The 23596-nt window shown below is 38.8% G+C and overlaps 1 protein-coding gene across 4 annotated transcripts in view; it reads left to right on the top strand.

The window, feature by feature from the left end:
* DSCAM (DS cell adhesion molecule) overlaps positions 1–23596 on the top strand; it is a 467981-nt gene that overhangs the window by 63990 nt on the left and 380395 nt on the right. For all 4 annotated transcript variants that reach the window (XM_054290027.1, XM_054290028.1, XM_054290029.1 and 1 more), the window contains exons 2-3: positions 1955–2272; positions 7834–7980. In XM_054290027.1, the coding sequence (XP_054146002.1) occupies positions 1955–2272; positions 7834–7980 (465 nt within the window). The remainder of the gene's footprint in view (positions 1–1954; positions 2273–7833; positions 7981–23596) is intronic.

The following is a 23596-nucleotide window of genomic DNA, read 5'->3' on the forward strand; positions in this document are numbered from 1 at the left end:
TTGGTATTTACCTCTTTGTTCTTGGCCAGGAAATCTACTGGATTTGCTTGAATATCTGCTAAGAAGCAGCACAGCACAATAAAAGCTGGCAAATGTGAACTGTGTTTATTACTTCCACGTGATTCTCTTGTTGGCCAATGGAAATTTAAATGCCCTGTTGATTGTTTCATTTGTATTTGCAGAGAAAAGCTTGTACAGCAGATGAACAATGCTAAATTGGTTTTTTTCCCCACTTCTCTATTATGTTACCAACAATGCTGTTCTCTGCTTCAAAGTACAACTATAATTAGAAATGTGATTATGTAAAAGTGGCACCATCCTATTCACTCCTTCTGAATGAGGATTCAGCTTCTTCCTGTGTTTAGTCCTTTTGTGCCTATTTTTGCTTTCCAGATGCCTGAGTTCCCCTTGGGATTGCACCCACTAGGTGGAATTTCTCTTTCAGGGGATTTATTCTGTGCTGGCACCTGCCTCATCCAAATGCAGGAGCTCAGTTCCAGAGTTAAAATTTCTTCTTTCTGAAGCTCCAAGTGCCTTTCAACCTTCTCTGCGCCACTCATTTATCTGCCTCATGCCAGGCATCTTTCCCTATTGGAGATGGTGTCTCTCTTTTTTAATTTCCAGGGATTCCCAGAGCCAGTTTTGCTCTCCTTTGAGTCTCTCCTGATTGATATTTAGAATAAACACCTTCCCACCTTGTTGCTTTGTAAATTATCAAAAAAGAGAAGAAAAAAATTGTCTATTTTGTGTTCCAAACTATCATAAAATACAGTGGCAGAGTTAGACAAGAGAGTTCATGGCTTAGCATTGGGATTGCAAGTTCTTTCTGCAGGATTAAAGAATCCATATTGTGCAAATGAAGGCTGCCCTGAAATGTCTCATCACTGCTCTCTGGGATCTCCTCCAGTGGGGTCACCTTTTCAAAAACTGACCCCTTACCAGCCTTGCTTTAGAAAATCCTGTCAAAATCTAGAGTGAAACGTCCAAATCTCTGTTTGTGTCAAGCAAAACTGACCATTTTTTTTAAATACAAGTGAACACTATATGCAAATACAAATCAGATTGGTGGTATTGGAATTTATCCTACCATTTATTGGAAAACAAAAATCGTGTGTTAGGCTTATCAGCTCTCCAACAGAGGTTAGGAAGGTACTTTAGAGAAAATGTTGGGGAACTTTTAAACCACCTGGAGACTTCAACTCCTCCAGTGAGAGCTGAATAGCCCATGGCAGAGGTGGTTAATCTGGTGCTCTGTCTAATATTGGCTCTTTCCAGTGATGCAGATTCTTCAGTTTAGGGCTAGGAGTGGGACTCCATGGAGTCACATGGATGGCAGAACCAAGATTATCATAGGCACCTGGGTTTAGAGGTCTTTAGAAAGACCTGACCAAATTATATAAAACATTTAGTAAGCTGTATCTGTATTAAGTGTAGACATGTGTTACTATTAAGGAGTTATGGGAATTTCTTTTCACTGTTTGCTCAGTTCTTTTTATAACTTTATAAATAATTTTTGCCTTGGGAAGACTGTAATGATAAATTTAGGGATGCTAACAGAAACTGCCTGTGTTCCAGGCAGAAATTCAGTCTCTGGAATTTCATAAAGGCAGATTACTGATAGATTTTTGCAGGCTGTAGGAAGAGTGCTGCCTCAGCAAGTGCAGAAGTGAGCGGATCTGTATCCAAAACACCAAAAGGGGTTTCTCATTTTACTTTTGGGTGCAAAACCCCTTACTGTGTTTAACCTGGCGGTATTATATTTGAAAATGAGAAACATTTTATTATTTTATTTATTTATTTTATTAAAATAAAATAAATCATCATCATCCAGATTAGCTTTGATTACCTTCCCTGGGCGTCGCGTTTGACTTGGCGTCGCTGTCGGACCGCGTCGCGCGCTGCCGAAATTCCTCAGGTCTTCAACGTCTGTTCTTGTTTTCCTCTTGTCTTGCAGTTTTCAGTGAAGAGCTACACGCCAGTCTCTACTTTGTCAATGCATCTCTGCAAGAGGTAGTGTTTGCTAGCACCACAGGGACTCTGGTCCCCTGTCCAGCAGCGGGGATCCCCCCGGTGACGCTCAGATGGTACCTAGCGACGGGCGAGGAGATCTACGATGTCCCAGGGATCCGCCACGTCCACCCCAATGGCACTCTCCAAATCTTCCCCTTCCCTCCTTCAAGCTTTAATAACTTAATCCATGATAACACTTACTATTGCACAGCTGAAAATCCTTCAGGGAAAATCAGGAGTCAGGATGTTCACATTAAGGCTGGTGAGTTGAATCTTTTTTTTGGGTTCACACGGGATTGAGGAGGGAAGGAATTTGGCTGTCAAGGGAGGTTGGCCGGAAGTGTAACCTCTAAACTCTTAACAATATTAAGTAATATCATGAATTCTTTCCTCTCCTCTCCTCCCCAGTTTGAATTATTTTGGTGCTGTAAAGTTAGCTTTCCAAAGACCAGTTGAGCACAAATATAAGGAGAAATGAACTGATAATCAAATCAACAATCAAACCATGCTTGCACATTAAAGAACTGTGTGCGAAAAAGATGGATTTTGTACATGAGTTGGAAGAGAAGAGGAATGATTGGCCTAAAATCACAGCTCTCCTCATTTGTTTGTGGGCTTTGTTTTGAGAGAGAATTTTGTGTCTCCTGCAATGATTCAGAAGCTGATGTGGCTCCACGGGCAGTGCTTTCTCTGTAAGCTAAAATATGCAAATGAGCAGGATGGTTTTGCATCTGTTTTCTGTATTGACTGGGTCAGCCAGTGGGGAATTACAGAGGGATCAAAATCAGGCCTTTTGTTACAACACACAAACATCATTGCACAGCATTTGAAGATTTTGGTCTGTCTTCTTCAGTTAATTAAAATATTCAAACAAACAAACAAAAAATATTCTGGGAGCTGACCCTTGGCCAATGCAAATCCTTGGAAGCTCTTTGTTTTTGATAGAGCTATGCTTGGCTTTTCTCAGAAGAGAACAACCTTTCCTCTAGAGATTTGTCTTCACAGGAGTTTCACAGGGGAAAAATAAACTGTGAAGAGTTAAAAAACAGATCTGCCTGAGACTTTCTTTTTAAATAATAAAATTCACTCTCTTCTTCTTAACAATAAGTTAACATTCAGAGATCTGTAGTTTGTAGGCAGCTGGGAAGCAAGAATAAAAACCAGGTTTCCATAAAATTCGTGTCTCATTAAAATTTTAGTCTAGGAAAGTGGGTTTTCTTGCAAAAGAAGCATCCAGTAGAAGCAAGTTATCATGTTACATATATGGGGAGTTCTGTGATGGTCTGTGCTTCTTATGAAATGATTTAGTTGTCCATAAAAAAACCAAAAACTTGAAAATCAAAGATTCATACAAACACATTGTAACCAACTTTATGTTTAAAACTCCGTTCTGGTTTTTGAGCTTTTGGTTTTACTGTCATGGATTTGAGGGCAATTGTCTGGTAGAATTATATTTAGAGATAACATAATGTTTATTTTTGTCTTTTCTGGATTTGTTTCTGTGTCTCCATTTTGAACATCTTTTGGGCAGTATTTTTTTCCAGGATTGCTTTCCAATTTTTACATTTCTTAGATAAACTAATGTGGTGATACAAAGAAGGCTAAAACTTGCAGTTTTGCTGGCTAAGGCTCTGAGCTGGTCTTCCTTTACGTATCAAACATTCATCCATGGAACTCCAAAACAAGATTTCTCCCTCTGCTTGAGAAATGAACCTTGCAAATAAGAAAAGGGCCTTGGAAAAGGACGTTGCTGTTGGCTGTGTAGGTGCTTGGCTCAGAAGTTAATGACTCCTCTTTTTTTGCCAAGTCATGAATGCCCCCTTTACCTCTTTTCTTTTCTTTTGTAACCTTTTACCCCATTTCCACTAATTTCCCAATTTCTCATTTAATCTGAGGTTTGGATAATGAGTTCCTTTCCTTCACATGAGCTGATGCTGTGTCAGAGCTGTCCCTGTGCCTGATGGCAGGCCACAGCTACCAGTGAGCATCTTTTCCAAGGGCTGTGCAACCCCTCAATCACAGGAAAACACAATTTGGAGTCTTCTGTGCATGGCAGTCAAGTGCATTTCATGCTCAGATGATAAACCCTGGCTTGCTCAAATTTGAAATTAGAAACTTCATTTCTTTATGTGGCACTTGCAAATTATTTCTGTTCATGTGAAACCTGAAAAATATTTCAGACTGGCATGAATTGACATGATTTTTTTTCCTAATTTCCTGCTTCCAGTGCACTCCAACAGCAATTGGTTTCCTAAGAACACAGAAGAAATCAGTGGATAATCTGGTCATAGCACAAAGACATATATGGTTCTGCACATTTCTCAAAGCTTGAGAAAGTCTGGAGCTCATTTACCCCTTTTCCCAGGAATATGGGCAGCAGATACAAAAATTCCAGCTCACAGATAATTGTAATTGTGGTTTTGCATGTAATTTGAGATTTAGTGCAACAAATATTCCCAAAGTCCTCTCAAAAATCATAACCCCCAACCTGGACACCCAAACCTAATCCTCTTCTATGCCAGTCCCACATGGGAGTAAAGGTCTCCATTTTATCTTGAAGCTCTTCTGTGCAGTCATGGCAGTGAAGAGTCTACTTTTTTTTTTTCTTAAGCAAAGGCTGACATTCTCATAAAAATTAATGACCTGAGGACTTGGGATTAAAAAAAATATATAGAAAAAGTAAAAATCAGCAATTTATTCATGGAAACTGTCAAAACTATGATTTGGAAATAGCTGAGGAGCCTCATAAATCACAATAATGTAATTTTTTTAAAGCAAGGAAATTAATAAACTTCTTTCCAGTTTTTGTGCTCCACATGGTTTCTGTGTCAGATTTTATTGACAAGATCAGTTGGGCAGATTTTCAAAGTGGCCAAGTGTCACTATAGGACATGAAATAACACAACATGAACATGCTGCTTCTTTAAAGGTTAAAAGCACTTTTTAATTTCTGACTCCAACATTTATAGATTTCCAAAAGTGGCAGTGGATTGGAGGGTGACAGTGCCACCTCTCCAATGACACCGGACAAACAAACAGTCCATCAAATTTCTCTTCCTCCATAAAAGAAAGCAAAACAATAAGTTATTTACAGAAAGTGTGTGAAATATTCATTACAAGAATGTAAACATCAGAAAGCTTAAAAAATCTTAAAAAATCAAAGCAACAGCCAAGTGCTCTGAAAAGTGCAACCACCTTCAGCAGTGAGTTGGGGTATTGCTGCTGAACAGGCCTTTCCTAGGAATGATGGCTGGAGCAGGAGCACAGACACAAATCAGCCTCGTTAAGATGATCCATGTGCCATTCCCTAGGTGTAGAACAAGGTCAGGGAACTGCTTCACCACAGGGCAGCCAATGCTCTAAAGTCACTGTATTAAAGGTGCTTTTAATATCAGTTTAACGATCATAACAGGGCTAAGAATCCTAACCTTTGATTAGAAATCAATTATTCCCTTTTAAAAACCAGCAGTGTCTATATTGTAATAGAAAATTTATATTTTTTCCTTTTAAAAAAAGATATTTCATTTTTAATTAAACTTACTTCTTTTTGGTTAGGGCTTCTATAAGTTACATTGTTATAGCAATATTTGGGATGGAGAACTTCAATCTTACTTTTTGCAGTGGTAACAATGGACCCAAAAATTTGATGCTGTTTGCGTTTTGAAGACTGTGGTTCCATTTCATTACTCTGACATTTTCTTGAAATACATCCTAAGTGGGGCAGACATTTGGAAGCTCCAGTGCTGCTGGTGTTTAGAAACACTTTTGTAAACTCTGAAAAGAACTTACTGAGTTTTCAGCTGGAATCAGTGGGGCTAAATGTATTTGTATAAGAGCTTGGTCAGTTTGTGGACAGGAAAGGTGGGCAAGAAATGTCCCTGTTATATGGCAGCTCAGCATTGCTGTTCTTCCCAATAGCTTTTACCCTCAGGCAGATGCAGGTCTCAGGCACACTGGAATTTCCAGTGCACTCATCCCTGTTCTCATTGAAATGGTTTCTTTTGGCTCTGGTGATTCCTTTTATTTTGCACCTTGACCTTGTGTTTCCATGGAGAATCTTTGTTGTGCTTGTCTGTCCTGTCTCACCCTCTCACTTGCTGTAGGAAACATCCCTCTCTTCTCTGCTCTGCCACCTTCTCCATGAGCTCACAGAAATGCTCATCCCTCACTCTTCATGGAATTATTTCAGGATTTGCCTTCTTTCCATTCTCCTACCCAGTGCAACTTCATCTCATCTCAACATCATCAGTTGGGTGTGGTGGGAATGATTTTTCCAGTTGTGCTTTTATCCTCCTTGTCCATCCAGTTGTTCTTTTTTTCTCTTATTCCATTAAATTAATTCTTTCATACTCAAGACAAATACTATGCTGATTCTAAACATTTTTTGAATCATGTTAGATTTTATTATAACATGGTTTTTTTAAAAATACAATTGTGGTTTTGTTTCTGGGATTTTTTTCTCCCATTAAGTGATCTCTTTCTGGTCAATCAAATGTAGCTCTCTTCTTACTCTCATTTTTCCGTGTTCCTGACATACATTTCTTTTTTTCTCTCTGTCACCTCCATGGATTTTCTCCTTTGGTTCTCACTTCTTCAAAATCCTAAATGACACTGACCTTCCCTTCTCCCCTCTGGATGTCCAATTCACACACAGCACCTGCATGTACCTCTGTGCTCTTTGAGAGAGCACAAAACCCTTTGTGAAGGGAAATGTGGCTGGGGAAGCTGCACAAGTAACATGAAATATAACACCATTTACCCACAGAAATATGCAGCTCCTACCTGAGCCACCCAGAATTAGGAGAGGAAAGAACAGAGATTAAGAGATGCAGATGTTGAGGAAACAAAAAGTCTGGGAATGTGTTGTCTTGTTTTTTAAGCTCTTCTAAGTCTTTGCATGTTTATGTTCTTGTAACGAACTTTCTCACACACTTTTCTGTAAATACATGTAATTTTGCATTCTTTTCTGACAAAAGAAGAATTTATTGAACTTTTAGTTTGTCCAGTGTCATTGGAGAGGTAGTGCTGTCACCCTCCAATCCACTGTCACTTTTGAAAACCTATTGAGAGGAACAGTGGATTTGTCTTTACAAACAAGCTGTGTGTCTGCTGGGAGATAAAACTAGCTCTGGGAGACAAACAATGGGAAGGATTCCACTGATTGATGAATGGAAAAAGATATTTGCTTTTACAAATAAACTTCAGTTTTGCTGATAAACGAAATTAGACATTGAGAGATGAAAGAAACAATGAGGAAGAAAAACCCCTAAATTCTGTAAGAATTAAAAATTAAAAGGGAGGGTTGTAAATTAGAGGGAAATCTTTGGGAAATCTCTGGTATCAGGCATTCTGGGCAGTCTGTCCCTCTCAAAAATCTCAGCCAATGAGGAAAGAGAGAAGAGAAAAGCAGCCAGGAAATTGGGATAAAAAGGAGTCTGCGCCCTCCAAAAATTTGAGAGATCCCAGGGGAATGCCCCATGGCCTCTCCCTTTATTGGAATAAAGTAAAAGGACTCCTCTGTCTTCTTTTTGTACATAAACCTCTGGTGTTTGTGGATTAATTTTCCTAACACTATAAATGTTAAAGTCAGAAATTAAACACCTTTCTTTTTACCTTAAAAATTCCAGTATCCACATTGTTTTATTCCCTATCCTATAACAACAGGAATGCTTTTGTATCAACTTGTAAGCGAGTGCCGTTCCCTGAGATGAGAGCTCCCAGCCTGATTCTGGGGGCACTTTGCAAGGCTGAGGCAGTGGGTGAGGAGTGGGGCTGCAATTCCTGTACCAATTTCTGTAACAAAGGCTGCTCTTGTCCCTGCAGTTTTACGGGAACCCTATACAGTCCGTGTGGAGGACCAGAAAGCCATGAGAGGCAATGTAGCAGTGTTCAAGTGCATTATCCCCTCCTCTGTGGAGGCATACATCACTGTTGTCTCATGGGAGAAAGACACAGTCTCGCTTGTCTCAGGTAGGCTCTCATGGATTTTTATTTTTGATTTTCCCAGCTGGCAATGGCAGAGATGTATTGTGTTTGCAGAGTGCCTGACAACAGAAGGAATGATGAATCTGACTCCATGTTCTCAGAAGGCTAATTTATTATTTTAATATATATATTTTATTAAGGAATACTATACTAAACTATACTATATATTTATTAACTATATTTTATTAAGGAATACTATACTAAACTATACTAAAGAATACAGAAAAGATACTCACAGAATGCTAAAAAAGATAATAATGAAAACTCAAGTCCTGACACAGTTGGCCCTGATTGGCCAATGAGTGAAAATAACTCACACCATAATCCAATGAAACAATCACCTGTGTGTAAACAATCTCCAAACACATTCCACATGAGCAAAACACAGGAGAAGCAAATGAAATAATATTGTTTCCCTTTTTCTCTGAGGCTTCTCAGCTTCCCAGGAGCAAAATCCTGGGCAAAGGGCTTTTTCAGAGAATGTGAATGTGACAGAGATGTTTCCTGTTTCTTTTTTCCCTCTCAAATGCCTGATGTTTGCTTTGGTTCAATTATAACTGAGTGGGATGTCATCCTCCCAGTAATGTATTTCACTTGAGTGTTGCTGCATCCCTGTGACTCTGTGTGTGTGACATGAAGGCTTCAGACAGCTCTGCTTTTCTAGGCTGCTTGAGGGGAAAATAACATGTTTTTTGTTTTATACCAGACATAAAACCAGCTTTCAGGTGCTGTGGCAGTGGGTTTGCATTTTAACTTTGATAGAGCGCTCCTGCATGCCAAGGAAATTTGAGTGTCATAAACATGTGCTGGGTTGTAATTGTTTTTAGTAGTGATGTTGCTCATGGATTAGAAGAAATCCCGAGTCTAAATGAGTTTGGTTATGTTTAAATGAGGTATGTAATCAATATTTATAGTTTCATAGCATTTTAATCCCAAATATCTTCACAGATAACAGTGGAGGCTTAAGCACTGCTATAAGCTGAACATATTGAAGTGAAAAAATCTGTAGTAAAGCAGTTATGTGCATTAATCTATTCACTGACAGAGGGAGAAAATGTGAGGCATTGTTCAGGAATTTGGGCAAAGAAAATCTAACATTTTAAAGCATACGCATTGCAAGGAATTTATGGGAGAACAAATGGGTAGGAGAAATATTTTCAGTATAGTACATATCTGAATTATATATAATGCAGAGTGCAGTTGTTATTGCACATACAAATGATTTATGTGTGCAGAAATTGGAAATGTATTGTTCCAGGGCTGTGCAGAATGGGAAAAAATAGTTTGAGTTGAATGTTGTACAGTCTACTCAAGGAATATGTTTGTGTTTATGATGCTCAGCATGTGGAAATGTTCCTGTACACCCCCTCAGTATATTAATAATTTTCATTTTATGGAAAATTGTGTCATTGATGGCAATACCTGTGTCTCTATATGGCTCATATTATAGATTTAATTTCTCTCCATGTTTTATTGATTTCTGACATTGCCTTGAAATATTTTTCTCAAAAATTATAATTCGAAGAAATTTCTAAGTATTTGGTAGATATTTAAAACCCATGTAATTGATGATCAGCTGTTTTATGTTGCACTGTCTAAGCTTGGTAAATTCACTTCCTTAATATGGTTTTGGATTTGGATTATATCATAATTTTTTGTCATTGAGCGACTGCAGCTGGGTGTGTTTGCACAGAGGTCTGGAATATCTGAATTGCTGGACTCACCAGCACTTCAGCCAATACAGAATTGTATTTAAATGCAAAAACCACAAGCTTTCCATTATTCTGTATATATTGATGCAGAATTATGATTAAGGTTCTCTAAACTATGATTGCAACTATTTAACTCAATAGTGGATGGATGTGTTTATTTTGCTTAGTCTTAAAATAATCTGCTATGTGATGCATGTACATCTGTAGGTGTGAGTCTTGGCTGGAGGAAAAAACATTAATTTCTTCATGATTAACTACCTTAATTTTTTTCTAAGTTTATACATTCTCTGTTATAAGAAAAAAAAATGCTGTTTTCTGTGGAAACATAGGCTGAGAGGACACAATCTGAATTCCTTCTGCCTCTGTGATATCTGAGAGTGACTCAATCCTACCTTCACCCTAGAATCAGGAGTAGGGGACACCCACGTCTCTGTAATCTCCTTTTTAGGGAAAAAATATGGCAGCTCTTCAAAACATTATGGCTGCCACTTACAGATAATTTATTTTTATTAGCTTATAGTGGTTTTAATCCCAAATTTTGGGGGAATAAAACTGTGTAATAACATTTAACTATATAGATCTAAATATTTTTATTTTCCTTTATGCACCCTCTGACAATGGTTGACAAGGCTACAATCACTAAAAATCTATTACAAACTTTAGCAAGTTTCTTATTATCTCACAATCCCTCAGTTCTGCAGTTGGGCATTTAAATGAAAATAAAACATAGTTCATTAGAATCGATGCTGTCAAAAAACCCCATTTATTGTACTTATTTTTTAGTGTGCAAGACCAAAGAATTTGGTCTTGCACTCAGGAAAGTATTGGAAGTTATTAAGTATTGGAAAATATCAAGTTCTCATTTATTTTCTTCTTTAATTTTTTTCTAAATAACTGATTTATTGGTTATTTATTAATATCTTCAAAAAGGAGTGCCAGCTTGAGGGGAAACCTCTACTGTAAAAGGAAAGAATATAATCATAGTTCTAATTACATATATATATATATATATGATAATATGTAATATATATTATAGTTATATAGTTATAAATATATTTGAGAGTGATACCTATGGTTTGAAGAGGACAAGGCTTTTTGGGGGGAAACAAGGTAGTATTTACTTGAAAAGTAAGAAAAACAAAGTGGAAAAAGAAAGTGTGTGAGTGGTGAGGATAAAGATGAGAACATTTTCTGAAGGGAGCTGACAAGAAAGATGGGGAGAGACTTTTTACCAGGGATGGAGTGACAGGACAAAGGGGAATGGCTTCAACTTGTTAGAAAGCAGGTTTAGACCGGATATTAGGGAGGAATTCTTTACTCTGAGGGTGGTGAGGGCTTGGAACAGATTGTCCAGAGCAGCTGCTCTCTCTCTTCCTTCCTTCCTTCCTTCCTTCCTTCCTTCCTTCCTTCCTTCCTTCCTTCCTTCCTTCCTTCCTTCCTTCCTTCCTTCCTTCCTTCCTCCCTCCCTCCCTTCCTCCCTTCCTTCCTCCCTCCCTCCCTTCTAAAAAAACCCCAAAAGCACAATGTTTTTACTTTTCTAGGGTAAATATATCCTGCCTTTTTAGAAAGAGAGTTTTAGAAGAGTGTCCCTTTATTAAAACTGTACAATGTTTTTGGTCTTGCCACAGTGTGCTATCCTGGGCATATCTGTATATTTGGTTTCCAGGGAGCACAGTGATGTCCACAGAAATCCAAGTGTGTAATAAATACAGCTGGGCAGGAGCATCTTCTGTTTCCTGGCTGCAATTTCATATCGTGCCTCCAGGTTATTGTAAAGTAATTGGGAGTTGAAACATATTAAGACCTATTACCAGAGCTTTTCCAGGGAGTACCCCAATAAATCACCCTCCATGTTCAATAAAGGGGAGGGTGCCCATGTTTGGAGACAGAAATACCAATTTCTGTGAAGTTTCCATGTGCAGGGGCTTGTTCTGTCTGTTAGGAAACAGTTCCAGAATTGGGGTTTTGCTCCTACACTTATTCTTCTGATATGACAGCAAACCTGAGGCCAAAAAGCTTTTACAGGATCTCCTCTAGGGGCAAAGGTAGCAAAAAAAAAAATTTAAAATAATTTTTAAAACAATTATTTGGGTGAAGCTATTTTGAGGAAAAGCAGAAAACACTGAGCTCCAACAGCAAATACAGAGAAATCTTTTCATACTGGAAAACTCCATTTTGAGTAATAATGGTGAGATGGCATATTCAGCTCTCTCCACTGGACACAGCTGTTTAACAATCTGACTTTGCAGTGGTGTCTGACAAGCTCTGAAGTGTCAGCAAAATTAAGGATTGATGGTAACTCTGACAAGTCTCAAGGGGCTCACAAAGTGCAGGTAACTGCTGTACCAAGCTCTGCAGCTGCAGCTACAGTGTTTCTTTTCCTAAAATCCTTATTTTCTGAAGAATTTTGCATTGTTAGCTTACTTGAAACTGAGTCTGAAATTAATTTGAATTATAATAGGGAGAGCAAGCAGCGCAGTTTGCTTTTGTACCTATAACCAAATCCTACATGTTTTCATTGATGGCACTAAATGTAAAACCTTAAATCAGCCTAGAGCATTGTGTTCATCCTAGAATCACCCTAGAATATCTGATGGATAGCTGTACATGGCTTGCTCAAAGGTTAAACTTCCTTCCTTTCCTGCTTTCCTTCACAAACCATTTCTAAAGAAAAGAGACTTTTGGAATCAGCTTTGTGCTGACCTTGTGACAACTGAAAGCAGGCTAAGCCCTACAGGACCAGAGAGCTCAGCAAAGCTGAGGTTTGTGTAATAAAATACCAAAAAATAATAATAAATAATAATAATAAAAATAATAAACCCAAGGGATAATAGGATAGTAAAGTGCCCCAGCACAGATTGTGCTTCTGCTCCTGTTGAGCAACTGCAAGGCAGAGGGGAGTCAAGTGCTTGGCTCATTTCTTCTTCACACACTGAACTGCGGAGCTGGACTAGGAAGGAAAGTGGAATAACTGCTGATTGGGCTGTGCCCAGGTGAAAGCACAGAGCAGAACCCACTCATGTCTTAATTAGTCCCAGGGAGAGCAAAGGATGGGTGTGGTTGTGGCAGGAGGGATTACTGGGAGGGAAGGTCAGCGTAAGGGATCAGCAAAGAGAGAGGAGCTGAATGAGGAATGGATGTAAACAAAGCCTGAAGAATTAGATGGGGTCTGTCACTGCACTCTGTATTCCTATTAGGAATGCCTCCTGTCCTGATCCTGATAAGTGCCAGGGATTTTGAGTTTTTCTGTGTTTCTGAACAGTGCCGAGAGCAGGATCATGAGTAGGTTGGTGCCCCGACCTTTCTGAATTCCCGTTTTCCTGTCTAATGACACACCATGCAAGAATCTCTCTGATTTATACATGGCCTGTGACTGCTTAAAATAAAAAAAATGTAGAAAAGGGGAGAGACAGCTACCAGCAGCTGTGCACAATGGCATATTTGAGTGAGCTCTGAGGAAAGGTGGGTGAGCATGGTTGGAGCTTGGTTCCCTGAAGGAACCCTGTGACTGACATGCTGGTGACAAGTGATGAGCCTTCCAGCCAGCCTCCTGCCCATCAGCCAGGAATTAGTCACACTGGACCACAGCTTGGGAAGTGCCACTGACGTACACTGACCTACATTTGGCCTAATGAATTGCATTATTTATTTACACGCAGTTCCTCAAGTCTCGTCTTTAAAAGGCTCGGGGGCTCTTGGATCCCATTCTGCACAAAGGGCTTTTCTGAGCTGCTCTGGTTGGCAGGCAGCATCAGAGTTTGCCAGGAGTTATCACATGGTGACATCTGAAACTCAGCACTGCAGATTTGGGCTCTGCTGGGCATTGTTGAATGCCCAGCAGTCAACAAATGATTGCTATTGATGAGCCATTATGATGGGAACACTCAATTCAGAAAGGTTTGGCTTTTGGGTTTGTTTTTTTGGGGGGGTTTTGGGGCTTTTTTAGGTCTTTTTTGGGGGGGTTGATAAATCTGGGTTTTGAGGAAGGTTTTTTGGTCGGGTTAATTTTTTTTTCCTTTTTTTTATTGGCTTGAGTTCCATTTAAGGACTTTGTGATTAAAAGACCTTTTTACTGAATTTATGACTTTTTTCTATGAGCAAGCTTCATGGATTATTTAAAACTAAATATTCAGAAAAATTTTCTCAAAGGCAGTCCTCCTCCCACAGATAAAGTGCTACTAAATTCAATTGATTAATGAACATCTTATTATTTCTTTTGAAGCAAAAAAATCAAAAGTTATTATAACTATTTTGATAATAACACAAAAACATCTTTAAGTGGGCCCACCCTGAATAGTCCAAAGCAGCTTTGGGCTTTTGAGATTGCACCAAGGGCTCAGTTTGCACAGGGCTGGTTTTTCAGCCATGAGGTTTGTACATAGTGCAAGAAAAAACAAACTCTTTATGGAGACTGGTCCCGTGTGAAGTCCTGTGATCAGAATTAGATTATTGCTGGTGACCACAGGGATTAAGTGCAGCCATTTCACTGAGTCTGGGTCTAGTAGAGATGAGCAGTGATGTTTCTTGCTTTGCTTTGATGTCAGTGCTTAACTACAGCTGCCAAAACCCAAGCATGCGACATATATTTAACCTGTGTCCCTGAATGCTCTACATGCAAGATTTCTTCTGGTTCCAGGTGGAGTGAGATGAAGTATAGGGGGATAGAACATAAGTAAATAAAGGTAGTATAGGATGTAATCTTACCCCCTAAAGAGTTGCAGTTGAGCCAATTATTAGAGATTGGGAACAGGCCTGATTTTAACAGCTTGCAGTTTTGCCAATAAGAAGGGTTGTATAAAAGAGTGGATGGGTTGGTTGAGGGAAACTGGAGTTAGTTGGCTGCTGTGAGGATGAGGAAGAGTCAGTGCCTAGAGGAGATGCCTACAAGAAACATCAAGGAGGTACAAAACTCTAGCAATATGCAACTTTTGCAATGTAATGACAATAGAACTCTTGTGCTATAATGACAACAATGAAGATTAATTTTTTATGATTAAATATTAGCAACATATATAAAATTTTAACAAATCTGCATGCAAGCTACCTTCCACCAAAACCATGTCAGTGAGGTTTAATTCTTCTCTTCAGAGTTGTATCAGCACTCAGAAAGCAGAGCAGGCAAATCTGTCCCTGTGCTGAACTTCCTCCACTCTCTGGAAAGCTGATGGGAGCAGCATTCAGCCACGCTCGGGTCAGGCTGCAGGTTTGCTTTACAGTAATGTGTTTTTCTGAGCTTCCTAAAGTGCATTTGCCCATCTCTAAAGACAATATATTGCTTCCTCACTTTCTCTTTTTCAGCAAGGTTATTTTCCTGAGGGACCTAGGGAAAAAATTATTTACTGCGTTATTTAAGAAATGTCTGGTTTTCCACGTTTTTCCTGAGAGCTCTGCTCTTTTAAGAGGACTGTATCTTATAGCACTAGAAAGTGGAGATGGTAAAAAATTAGCACTTCCTGCTTATGCAAACAATTTTCACACTTTCCTCTGTCTTATGAATAAAAGTTGTAACTGAGTAAGGCCACATACTTCAAACAGTTCGCTGAAGGAAATTATAAGTAACAAGCAAAAGGACAAGAGGAAATGGCCTCAAGATGTGCCAGGGGAGGTTTAGGTTGGGTATTGGGAATAATTTCTTCACTGGGAGGGTGGTCAGAAAAGACTGCTTAGGGAAGTGGTGGAATTGCCACCCCTGGAAGTGCTAAAACCACACCTGAATGTGGTACGTAGGGAATGGATTAATGGTTGGACTCAGTGATCTCAGAGGTCTTTTCCACCTAAACCATTCCTCTGTCTTCGCTGGGCTCCATTTTTGTTTCCTATTCCATTACATTGGAGTATTTTGATTGGGTGCATCATTTAAAAGTTATTTCTCTGGTATGGGTGGCATTGGATGCAAGGATTTCAGCAGCCTGGTGGGAGTCAGGGGTTGGGAGCCACTCAAAGGGATGAAGATGGAAAGCATCTGATCCACATGTCAAAAAATCACTTTTTGGTAGCACAGAGGAAAGTGAGCAGTGTGGTTGTAGCACAGGAGTGGTTTCTGATCATTTACTCAGCACAGGGAAGTGAAATGCAATGTTAACATCACAGAGAGTGGTATTTCCCTGCAGAGGGAACTTGTGGATTTTCTTCAGTGTGACTGGACGTTTTGGCTGGTCTGGGGGCAGAGAACAATGGTGGCTGTTTGTGAGAGGTGGAGGAGAAAAATATCTCTGAGTGCAGTGTTGTGGTTAAAATCTAAAAAGTCAGAATTTGCTCTGTCTCATCATACCCAGCAATTTTAATTCTAATGGGATTCACAAATATAGTAGCAGTGGCTTTGACATTTCAGTAACAAAGCATGTCTAAGATAAAAGTGTATCATAATTTTTCCTTCTGTTGCTACTGAGTTTTGGGCAGCCCTTCATTTCCATCAATGGGAGGGACTCTTTCCCTCTTCTCACTTTAAAACAAACCGAAATAAAAAACCCAAGCCCAACAACCCCTGAATCCTCTTTCTCAATTTTTTGCCTCAACTCTTTAATTTATTTCCTCTCTACTTAAATTAAAGCATGTGAAAAACTTGATTGGATTCAGGTCCCCTTTAGAATTGCTTTTGCCTTCTTGAGAATTAAACAGAGAGACAGAGAGAGAGGATTGCAAATCTGCTTCTGGGTAAATGTTTCAAATATTTTTTTTTTATGATTTATGCCCTTATCTCTCTTTCCATCTCTGTATACACATATATATATATATATATATATATATGTATACACACACAGATATATGGGCACTTATCACATCTCTCCATGGGCCTGAGGCTCTGTTGGACCATGCATAACATTATCCAATCTGATGCCCAAACTGTTCTGTTTTACCACCTTGTTATTGATGTTGCCAGTCATGAAGAGGTTTCTTTCAGCATAGCTGAATTCAGTGACACAGTTAGCCTTTCACTGGAAATATCTGTGTCATATTATTTTCTCTCCAGATGTGCTTGAAATTTCTTTCATTTTCCTGGGTGAAACCCATTTTATCACCTGGCCAGCTTTTTCCAGCCCTCATGGTTTCTGTAATATTCATTCTCTCTGGGGCTTGAAGAGTCTTCAAATAAATATGGCCTGCATTTAAATGAACTTGATGTTTACCAGCTCTTTATTAAAGGTGAAATAAGAGCAGGCTGACTGCTAACCTTCCCAGGTGCTCACTCAGCATTCTTCCATTTTGTCTTTGCACTTATTTCACCATTCTTCAGGCAGTTTTTTGGTTCATAGATATTTTATTCAATACTTAAGGCAATATTTTTATCTTGCATGATTTGGGGTGGGGGTGTCTGATTTTATAGCAAAGCTTAGATTTGTTATCAAAATTCTACAAACAGGTATCAAAATTCTACATTGATGAATCAGTGTGTTGCTTTTAAGTCCAGTTTTATGATTTATTTTCATTTTTGCTTTTTAAAATAGAAATTGTTTTCTTCCTTATAAATCTCCCCTGCCAGGAGCTTGTGATGTTGTCACCTTGCTGAGCAGCAGTGGATAAGTAGGTGACCACACCAAGCACTGTGTGCTTGAGGTTTCCCATCAAAACCCAGCCTAACCTGAGCAAACACCAATGAGCTGTGACAGCTTTGATGTGAGGGGACAAAATTGATGCATGAGATTCATTTTAATGAGTGTGTGCCTCGCCACTGGGAACCCTTCCCGCCTGTGGACGTGGTTTAGCTGCACTCTGAGGGGAGCAGAATGGCAAAACTGCCACCAGCTGTGGTTTTCAGGTTATTTTTAATACATCCAAAGAGATATCTACAGGTGACACCTGGAAAAAAACCCAAACAAGCAGAAACAGAATATTCTATTGTTGCGTGTTGTACCAGGTAACTGATTTCAACTAAAACATCACTCTGGAGCACAGTGCTACTAAGTTGATAAATCCATATTTTTTTAGGGCTGTAGAAGCTCACACAATGCTCATTTGGTTTGCCCTCCCTGTCAAGAGTCCAATTTTAATTGAGAGGCTCATTAGAAGGATGACTCATTAGAAGGAATTGGCGGTGCCTATCTGGTAGGGCTTTGTTTCATTTGCTGTGACATCAGTGCTGTACCTGGACTGCTGATCTGGAAAGCCACATTTTAATTGCGTGTGTGTTTTCCCTTTGGAGGGAGGTTATGATGGAGGCCAGGTGACCTTTTAGTCAGAATCAAGTGAAATTTAAAGCCTGTGATCTGGTGTGTGAGCTCAAGCTGTGCTGGGGCAGATGCTCTGTCCTGATGCACAAAGGTGATAGATGCAGAATCTAAACATTTTATGTTGTGAGCAGTTGCCAAAAATATCTAGAAAACTTAAAACCAGTGAATTTTATTGAGTGAAAATAGAGAAAAAAAGATTAAATTGTTTATATGTTCTCTACCACCACCAAAATTACATTATAATTGTGATTACAGATATTTTTCTCAGCAAAATAGCCTACCAGGGGGTTTTTTTATGGTTTTTTTTTGTTTGTTTGTTTTTTGGTTTTTTCTTGGTTTTTTGTTTAAAATAAGTCCTGCATGTTCTTGCCATGCACTCGAGCACTGGTGGTGTGGAATGAGTTGAAATGTTTCCTGTGGGCCATTGGAGACCAACGTGATGCCAACGCTTTCGGCTGCCAGAGGAGTGTGATCCACAGAGACCTGTCAACAAAAGCAGGTCAACAGGATTGAGCAAGGCAAAAAAAATCAATAAATCTTTGAATTAATCATGCAGCTGCCAGGGAGAATTATGGGTGCATGAAATGAAGGCTGTAGGTATATGTCTATGGCAACTTATTCTCTCCTACCTCGTTGTGTCCTTTTCTGTGCCTGCAGGTTTTCCTTTCCCTGCTGCCATCTGAAAGGCTTTGTGTTTATTTGGGGACCTTCATGGATTACTCACTGTTCATTTTAAAGCAACCGATTTGGTTTTGATTACAGAAATTCCCCTTTTCTTCCTCTCTGTCTGCACTGTCACTTTTCTCACCGTTGTGTGTGCTCAGTGTGAATCAATCCCGGGATTTCACCTCCAGGATTGCACATCTTGTGCAGTGAATTGCACAGAAAGCCACTGCTGCCTGGGTGAACAGAGGAGTTAAAAATTCATGCCAGTGCTGCAGGTGAGGGGACACCCCAGCAGGGCTGGGGAAGGAGCCCTGTGTGACCGTGTTCACAGGGGTCTTAGGATGAGGGAAGAGATGAGGATCTGACTCCATGTTTCAGAAGGCTTGATTTATTATTTTATGATATATATTACATTAAAACTATACTAAAAGAATAGAAAAAAGGATTTCATCAGAAGGCTAGCTAAGAATAGAAAAAAAGGAATCATAACAAAGGCTTGTGTCTCAGAATGTCTGAGCCAGCTGACTGTGATTGGCCATTAATTAGAAACAACCACATGAGACCAATCCCAGATGCACCTGTAGCATTCCATAGCAGCAGATAATCATTGTTTACATTTTGTTCCTGATGCCTCTCAGCTTCTCAGGAGGAAAAATCCTAAGGAAAGGATTTTTCATAAAAGATGTCTGTGACAGCCCTGGGCCAGCTCTTCCTCCCTGGATGATGCCCAACTCTTCCTCACAGGCAGATGTGGCCACTGAACAGCCCTGCCAAGGGGGGATGCTCCACATCCTGCTCCCTGAAGCTGGGATGCAGCCACGGGGAACTAAAAAGGCAGCTTGAGGGAGAAATTTGACCCTGGGACATGCTTGAGAGGGATGTGTGAGAATTCAGAGGTGCATCCTGCGGATATCTCTGTTGTTTCAGCTCTGTGCTTTGGTTTCATTCCCTCCTCCTCCTCCTCCAAAGGATTTGTCTGTCACTGCAGGGCCCTGGAGGGATTGTTCTCCACAACTTCCCTGTGTGATTGTTCTCTCCAACTTCCCCCTGCAAACCTCGAGTGCTTTACTGCTGCAGCTTCTGGGCTGGCAGCAAGAGAGGATGGGGAAATGAATACCTTGGCATCTCTAAATCTTTGTTTCTGCTGCAGATGATGTAGAGGTCCCTCCTCTGTGCCCAGCTCAGCTCTCCAGCTGCAGAATTGGTCCTGCACCATGCCAAGGATGCCTCCTTGGCTCCCTGCCCGGGGATCAGTGCTGGCTCTCCTCCAGCTGGGGTGCAGCCCAGTGCTGGATGCTCGCTCTCACTGCAAATTCAAATTCATTTTCCTCTTTCATCCAGGGCTTTCTTTGCAAATAGACACTGATATTCATAAAATCCCCAAGAACAATTGCCGTGCTACTTGTGGAAGGTCAGGGCAGGCTCTGTTTGGGGATTACATATTCTAGCTGACATACAGCACTCTTGTTTTTCAATTGCATGCCTGGGGAATTTTTTTTTCCTAAAGCTTTTTCCCTCCTTCTCCATTAAAACAGAGAATCAAATTCCTGACACACTCAGAAAATATATTGCAGTCCAGCTGTGTAGGTGATTTTTTAATTTTTGCACTCACAAAGAGACAAATAGATGATAGTTTTCTACAGGAGGTAGAGAGAATTTTTCTTTTTTTTTTCTTCTTTTTTCTTCTTTTTTTTTGGTTTTTTTTTTGTTTTTTTTTTTTTTTTTTTTTTTGTTTTTTTTTTTTTGTTTTTTTTTTGTTCTCCTTTTGTAAAACATCCTGCTGGTTAAGTACCATTGTTTAGTAAACCCACATTTTATTCTTTAGAGAGACATAAACCATGGGAAAGTAACATCTTTTTTCTTCTGATATTTGTCTTGCAACTGATCCTCCAGGCAATACCTGAGTGATAATGATGGAAGAAATATTTCCTTCTGTTCTTTCAGACTCACATTTGTTTTGTGCCTCCAAGAGTGCAGTTTCTGGACTGAGCACTGAGAATCCTTCCATATACTCCATTTTCCCATTCAATTTAAAACTGTTTTTCACAGAACACAGACTAAAATGTATTTGTTTAAAAACTGAAAAGGATTTTTGATATGAAAAAGGAAAAAATGACACCAACTGAAATGCTAAAAATCACCATGTGGGTACACACAACTAGACAGTATTAAAACCATCTCTTAAATGGGCAAAATATTTTGCAGATTTGAAAAAATAATAAAACTATATAGATATTTTCAATTAAAGAAATGCTCACTATATTCAGTGTTTTCTAAAATCAAAATACTTCTGTAAAATAAATTTTCAATATAAATTTTCACAAAAGTCTCCCTAAGCACTGATATTTTTACATGTATGTAAAACATTAGTCAAAAATAAAAAAAAATTGAAAAAATTTTGATTTATAGTGTAGTTATATATAAATTTTTATATATTATATAAATTTATATGTTTACAATATAAATATATAACACATACGTTTATATATTTATATTTGAAATATAATTAGTAATTTACTGCAAAATAATAAAATGTGGAAGCAGCTGTGGATGTAGTGTAGTGATTAGGGAAAAAACATAAAGTGGGGATAAAAGAAAACTGAAAAATAAAAAAATGCTAACCTTGAATTGTATTTAAATGGAGATATAAATAGCGAAGAATTCAGAGGAATAAGAGGATTGATCATCTACAAAATACTTTTTGTTCTTCTTAAATGTTTTTAAAGTTCCTAATTGTGCTGAATATCATGAATTCCTTGTGCTGAAAACAAACAAGACATTAATTTTCTTGGAAAAATTCCATTAGAGCAACAGAAGCAAAGTTGATCTGCTTTTCAAAATGCACATTTATGACCTGCTGAAAGGCAAATCCAGGGCTGGGGAGGCAAAGTGCATCCATAAATAAGAAGTGATGGGATAATGTGTGCTGTGTCACAGCAGCCATTCAGCAGTTTCATAGAAGGGGTGAGGAAAAGAAAACCCCTCTAAATGTCAGCAGCCCAACAGGATCTTGTGAGATGCTCTGTGTGCATCAAAAGGGATTTCAGAAAAAGAAGTTATTCATTGGACTTTTGGCCTTCCTTTTCTTTCATGCATCTTCTCCTTTCTTGCATGAGCTCTGTTTATTATTAGGATTTCTTTGCCCCCTTATCAATGGTTATTCACAGCACATTTTAGAGCTGACTTGTTTTTCAAGTGCTAAAGAAATTCTGTATCACAAACTCTGTTGAAAATCAAGGGAACCTTTATCTCTGCCTGTTTTGGCATCTCTCTTCCTTTATGAAAAGCCCAAACCCTCTTTTTGGTTTTTTGGAATTATCACTCTTGTGATATCTCTTTATCTCTTTTCCCTCTTTATATTGAGGGATTGGGGAGCAAGAGACAAGACTTCCTCAGTTTTCTCATTGCAAATCCTCAGGCAGGATCTCCTAAAACCTTATTCTTTCCTTGGATCCATGGTTCCTGTTTCTTCCCAAGTACTAAAATATTAAGTAAAGGAGATTAAGTGTGAAATTGGTAGGACTGTTTTATATAAAGAGTAATAAACCCACAAACCAGTGCTTCAGATTTGTGTTTGTGCAGCTCTCATTGCCTTGGACTGGAGTTCCCCATGTGAGGAGAAGGAAGATGGGAGAGCTGGGATAGTAAAACATTGTTTGCCATTAAAAATGGCTAAATATAGTTAGCTGAAAGAAGATGAAATATGTTGTCTTTTTTTGTTGCTTTCATTCAATTTTCTGACCACATCTGATACCTGATAATAAATTGTTGGAAGGAATCCACAGGAACAGGGGACCATAATTATGAATGCCCTAAATTTTCTGTCTCCACCACCCCCAGACCTTCATGTTGTTTTAATTAATGAAAATTAATTGCATTTAGAATCAAAACTCACTTCCTTCTTACTGTTTTGAAGTGCATAATTCTTTTCTCTCTCTCAGGATTGATATCCGTTGCTGCCAACTACCTTATCAGGAAAAATGTGCATTTTTTTTTTTTGGTTAAAAATGCCGTCCTGTTGAAAAAGTTATGCTTCAGCCAAAACAAATAAATAAAAAACTGCAAGGGATGCAGAAAAAGCCAGAATTTTTCCTTTCAATATTTCCAAAATTGCATATTTTCCTCTTTTCATTTCAAAGTGAAAGCTGTTTGAAAATTACCCATGTAATTCTCTAGTAAAAAAATATTTCTTAGGATAAAGAAGTTGTGTGGGTTTTTATTGATTGTTTGTTCCAATACCAATCCTAGCAGATTTTTTTGTTGGTTTGGTTTTTGGCTGTTTTGTTCTTTTTTTTTTTTTTTTTTTTTGTTGTGCTCCTTATTTTTTTACTTTCCTCCCTGACTTCCTGTTTTGGGAGAAGGAGTATTTTGAGCTAGTGAACATATGGAAATTAGCAAACTCTGTCACATCCAAATAGGATATTTTCTGTGGGAAAGAAATTACCAGAGCTCAGAAAAATTTTGTGTGTAGCCATTTAACCACCCCATTTATCCGGGATGGCCTTTTTAAATAAAATCAATGCTAATTTTGCATTTCCCTAATGGGAGCCTATTAAGCTGAGTACACAGGCATTTTTAACCTCAGACACGTTGCAAGGGCAAGTCAGCACTGGGTTTAATCTGGTGTATTAATGAGGAACAGGGAAATTCTGTGTCTGGATGACTTGGATCCTGGATTGGGAACATTCAAACACTTCCCCTTCTAATAATTCACCCAATATCTCTTTTACAGTTATTATGGAGCATCATTTAATGCTTCTGCTCAGAGTTCTTCTCTTATGGAGCTCACAGATGCCCATAAAATAATAATCTGGGTTGAAACTTGGCTCCAAATTATTTTTATTTGAACAGCAAACAATCTATTAGGCCACTGAAGACCTTTCAAGCCAATATGGACAGGAATTTCAAAGCAGTCTGGGCTGGCTGTATGACAGAATTCCATCTGAATAGAATGGAGCAGGAAACTAAAAGATCAGGGAAAGAAAGAGTATTTTAGATTTATTATGATTCGGGAAGTGGCTTTTTACAAGAAGGAAGAGAGTAATTGAGCTCAGA

The sequence above is a fragment of the Melozone crissalis genome, unplaced genomic scaffold (genome assembly GCF_028551555.1).
Source record: "Melozone crissalis strain CALT ecotype California unplaced genomic scaffold, PUWL_Pcris_2 ptg000075l_1, whole genome shotgun sequence".
NCBI lineage: Eukaryota > Metazoa > Chordata > Aves > Passeriformes > Passerellidae > Melozone > Melozone crissalis.